Source organism: Myotis brandtii, unplaced genomic scaffold (genome assembly GCF_000412655.1).
Source record: "Myotis brandtii unplaced genomic scaffold, ASM41265v1 scaffold317, whole genome shotgun sequence".
Classification (NCBI taxonomy): domain Eukaryota; kingdom Metazoa; phylum Chordata; class Mammalia; order Chiroptera; family Vespertilionidae; genus Myotis; species Myotis brandtii.
Window position 1 is genome coordinate 1,367,125 of NW_005362155.1, and position 4,387 is coordinate 1,371,511.

The window sequence follows — 4,387 nt, forward strand, 5'->3', positions numbered from 1 at the left end:
CTCAGGGCTCAGGAATGCGCACGGCCCGCCCGCCCCGGCCGAGTCACCTCCTCCGGGAAGGCGACTGAGCTCTGCTCTCCCCGGTGTTGGGCTGCGGGTGCACCTGTGGCCGGGGGTCGTGAGCGCCGCAGCTATGGAGACAGGACCTGGTGGCCCAGCTAGACGGAGCCTGAAGGTCAACCACAGACCTCGGCTTCTCAGCCTCTCCCTCACTGCAGAGTGGCTGCTGACCCTATCCTGCCTAGACTTGAGCTCGAGAAGGAGGGGGGCGGCGGGACCAGTGTCCCTGGATGTCCTATAAACCAACCAGGAACCGCCCCCAAAGCACACACTGACAATCACTTACCTACACTCCCCCAGTCCCACGTGAGCGCTCACACTGACTCTGCACACGTTCACACTCACACACCGCGCTCATGTATTCATACACTTCATTCATTCACACACACCTGTTACACACTCACATACACACACGTACTCCTACACACAATATACACTGTCATGCCCATTCTGACATTTACACGTGTGCACATGACACCTTAGACAATTCCATTCATGTGTTTGCACACCCATGCACACCCACACTCACTGCAGGCAGGAGCAGAGCAGCACCCCTTCCCCAGGCCGCGGTGCTCCCCACCCGGAAAACCTGCTCTCCCAACAGGCTCTCCCGGCCGGCCTGCGCCTGCACCGAAAACCCTCGGAGCGGAGGCAGCGGCACAGTGTCTGGCCTCCACTCTGTGCTCTTCCCTTTCAGAGCTCACCAACCGCCCTGGGCTCATCCCTACACTCCCTGAGTTGGCCACAAATTGCCCGGCGGCTCCCAGGCTAAGTCTGCTGGTGGGAATTTCCCAGCATTCCTCTCTCCTGACATTGAAGGAGCCTGGGCCTCCTAGTCACCCAAAGACCAGGGAATGGGGGAGGGGTGCCAATGGCAGGGTGTAAGCAGGAGCTGTGAGTGGTGGAGGGGTGCAGACTCCCCTGGATGGTTGGTACAATGGTCTCCCTCTTTTCCTCAGAGAAAACAAAACTGGGGCCACCAGATGTCAGAATACCTTGGGCACATCAGGCCCAGCCCCTCAAGCCTCAGAGGCCCCACAGATGTGTCCTCGGGCCCCTTGCTGGTCTGGGACCAGGGGGCACGCTCCCTCTCTGTGCCCGACGTCTGCCTGCACACATCAAGCTGGGCCGTGGCTACACAGAAAATAAAGTTGACGATGGGAGGTAGCAGCCGACTTACAGGTTGGCCCCGCAGCCTGGGCAAGGGACAGAACCCTCTGATTGTACCCTCGCCCATACCATGGGACAGAGCGGTGGCTGCACCTTCCGGGTCCTCTATAAACACGGGCATATCAGCATGATTCTCAGCTACAGGGCCACAGCGAGAGCGCCGGAGGGGCTAGAGGGGACGCCTTCACAAGTGGAGGGAGGCGACTACGGGTGCATTGGGGACACAAGGCAAGAAGGAGGCTGCCCAGTGCTGATGCCCGTGGCTCCTGCGGCCACACACGTCAGCCCTCCCTTGCCAGGCTCTCAGCCAGACAGGACGGTCTCTCCGTGCCCAGCATTCTTGACCCCTGCCAGGGATAAACAGGCCCTGCCCACCAGACTGGGCTGGCAGAGTATGCGGCAGTGCCCTCCTGGAGTCCAGGGCCTGGGCTCAGCTCCAAAGCATGTCATGGCTGGGCACCCAGTCCTGGCAGGTCCCTTCCCGCAGTGGATGCTGCAGGGTGCCACCCAGGCCCGCTTCATGACCCAGACATTCACCCACAGCTGCCGGGAGCACCAGCTCTCGCTGGCTCACAGCGGAGAACCCCCTGAGGAGTACCCTCTACGCTCCCTCCCCAGAGAAGGTGACAGGTAAATGGCCTCCCCACATTCGGGTGACCTCCGACGAGCCCCTCCCTCCCCAAGCTCCAGTGGATCACAGCAGCCTCTGTTGCAAACCCTTGCTCCTCACAGGTGTTGCTCCCAAGGCAGGCCCCAGTATATTCTGGAAGGCAAACCCAGGAATCCCAGGTTCCCTGCCCACCCCGGCCTCCTGAGCAGGGACCCTGGCATCCGGATAGTGTGAGCAGAGAAGGAGCAACACACGTGTGCTCAGGCCTGGACCTAGTCCGCACGGACACACGTATGCACATACATGTGCTCCGCCTCACTCCGCCCCCCTGCCTATGCCCTGGTGGAGAAGCCCCCGCGTGGAAACCCTGCTCCCAGGGCTTCCAGTCCCTTTCCACCCAGCCCTGGAGAAATGGAAATCAGCTGCAACTGCCTAGCGTGTGGGTGGGTGACTAGGATGGTTGAGTGTCTGCGCCCCCCACCCCCGCCCCCATGGATGTGCACTTGACTCTGGGACCTGAGGGGTTGGGAGCCCTGACCAGGAGGAGGCGTCCCTGCCAGCCACTCTGGAATCCCCAGTTCAGCAGGCCAGTCCCTGGGCTGGGAGGTGGGGGGCTGCGGGGGCCTGGAGGATCGTGGGACCAACCCCTGGCTATTTGGGGAGGTGGCCGAAATGGGCCAGGCCAGCCAGGGGCCTGAAGTCAGTAGCTATTTCTGAGGCAGCTGCCCCTCCCTGTGTCTCAGGGGATGGCGAGGGGTCCAGTGAGTACCTGGGCCCAGGGCCCAGCTGCACTGGCAGCACAGCCCAGGAAGGGAGGCTGCCGCCCACACACACCTCCTTCAGCTGCCCTCCCTGCCCAATGGGCTCTGACACCCCCACCCTCCGAGGGGACAGCGGCCCTGCATCCCTACCTTAGAGAGGACACAGCGGTGCTGGGGCTGGCGCTCTGGCCTCTGTGCTGATAGAGCGGCTTAACCTTTCTCTCAAGGCTCTGGTGGCTGGTAGGCCCTCCACAGGCCATGAGCTGGCCCAGCAGGGCACAGAGCGGCTCACCCCCGCACTGGTCCCTTTGAGAATATTGAGGATGTCCCCACCTCCAACTTCCACTGACATCCTCCCACATGCCTCTCCCAGCCCCGCGCAGGGCACGCTGGGGACAGAGCAGGCCCCAGGTCCCTCCTCTGCCTAGCACCGCCTTCTCTCCCTCCCAGCCCGCCTGTCCTGCAGGCCACAGCGGGAATGCTTAACCCACCACTTCCAGCCTGCGGTGGGGCCTCAGACCACAAACCAGGAAGCGGGGGGCGGGAGGAGGAGCCCCCCTTGCAGAGGTTGCGCAAGCCCCTGCCAAAACATCTGGAGAAGTGGGTTGCTGGCACTGGCCCTGCCTCTTCCTCCTCCTGGGAGCCAGGGCTGCTCTCTAAGCCTCTCTTTCCTCGTCCTCAAGTAGGGATCAAACACCCCTGGGAATGTGCGGACTCCCAGGGTTTCTGCAACGACCATGCACCATTTGTGAAATAAGAATAAAAATGAATGCCCTCGCCAGGGGGATGAAGCCCAACTGAGGTCTTAGATTCCCTCCCAAAGTGAGGAAGAGGGAGCGGGGAAGGGGGGGAGGGAGGGAAGGAGGGAGGAAGGGGTCTGGGCACACAAGGCTGGAAGGGGGCGTCATTGTTTAGACAGAATGGCGGCGGGGATGGAGGAGGAAGAACGGGGTGGGCGTCACATCCAGGCGGCCTGGCAAGCGCGGCCTGTGAGACGTTGCCCACCCCCGCCCACCCCCGGAAGCAGCTCTGGTGCCACAAGCCGCTGGGTGGTTTCCAGCGGGCTGGAAGCTGCTGCCCCTCCCTCCCCAGGAAGTCCTGGTTGGGGCCCTGGGACGAGAGAGGGAGGCTGGAGGGCTGGAGTTCAGCCCTGGGCTGGTCAGCGGAGAAGGAACCGTTGGAGACCAGGGTCCTCCCAACTGGACTTGCCCTGAAATCAGGTTCCTCGCTCACCTTAGGGCCCCAGTGACATGAATCATCCAGCACCCCCCACCCCGACCCCCCTCTGACATTATCCTATGCCAGTTGCTCTCCCAGGCCCCATGGGTACGCCCTCCCAGGGCCAGGGCTTTCCCAGGACAGAGGTGGTTGTATGGGGTTGGGACTGTGCCTGCCGCTGCAGAGGGGTCCTGAAGACCCAGGGAAACCCCAGCGTGACGGAGCGGAGGGGAGGCTCTGTGGGGTGTTAGTGCTACCGGTGTGCCTTCTCCCCCCAGGGGAATTCCCTCTGAACAATCCTAAGCGGACAGCGACTCCGGGCCAGGCACGGCTGCTCTCCCCAGATTCCTCTGCCCCTGTCCCTTGGGGCACAAATCCGACTGGAGAGATGAAAGGCTGGGGGGACAGCTGGTGCTGGGAGTGTGAAGAGGCATCGCAGTGGAGGGCAGCCGGGCTCCCCATTCTGCCCCTAGCTGCTGCCAGCACGGTGGGTTCCCGGTCCCCTTGGACCCCCAGGGCCCTAGCCCAGGCCTCGGCCTGGTGGAGGCTGGCCATGCTCCAGGAGGCC

At 62.9% G+C, this 4,387-nt stretch overlaps 2 protein-coding genes across 2 annotated transcripts in view; one reads left to right on the plus strand and one right to left on the minus strand.

The window, feature by feature from the left end:
- RHBDF1 (rhomboid 5 homolog 1 (Drosophila)) overlaps positions 1 to 578 on the minus strand; it is a 16,420-nt gene extending 15,842 nt beyond the window's left edge. Inside the window, 1 exon segment of the mRNA XM_014542955.1 lies at positions 570 to 578. Coding sequence (XP_014398441.1) covers positions 570 to 573 — 4 coding nt within the window. The 5' untranslated portion in view covers positions 574 to 578.
- Positions 579 to 1,300: 722 nt separating this feature from the next.
- The window catches only part of MPG (N-methylpurine DNA glycosylase), a 12,996-nt gene continuing 9,909 nt past the window's right edge, over positions 1,301 to 4,387 (plus strand). The window contains exon 1 of the mRNA XM_014542956.1: positions 1,301 to 1,860. Coding sequence (XP_014398442.1) covers positions 1,301 to 1,860 — 560 coding nt within the window. The remainder of the gene's footprint in view (positions 1,861 to 4,387) is intronic.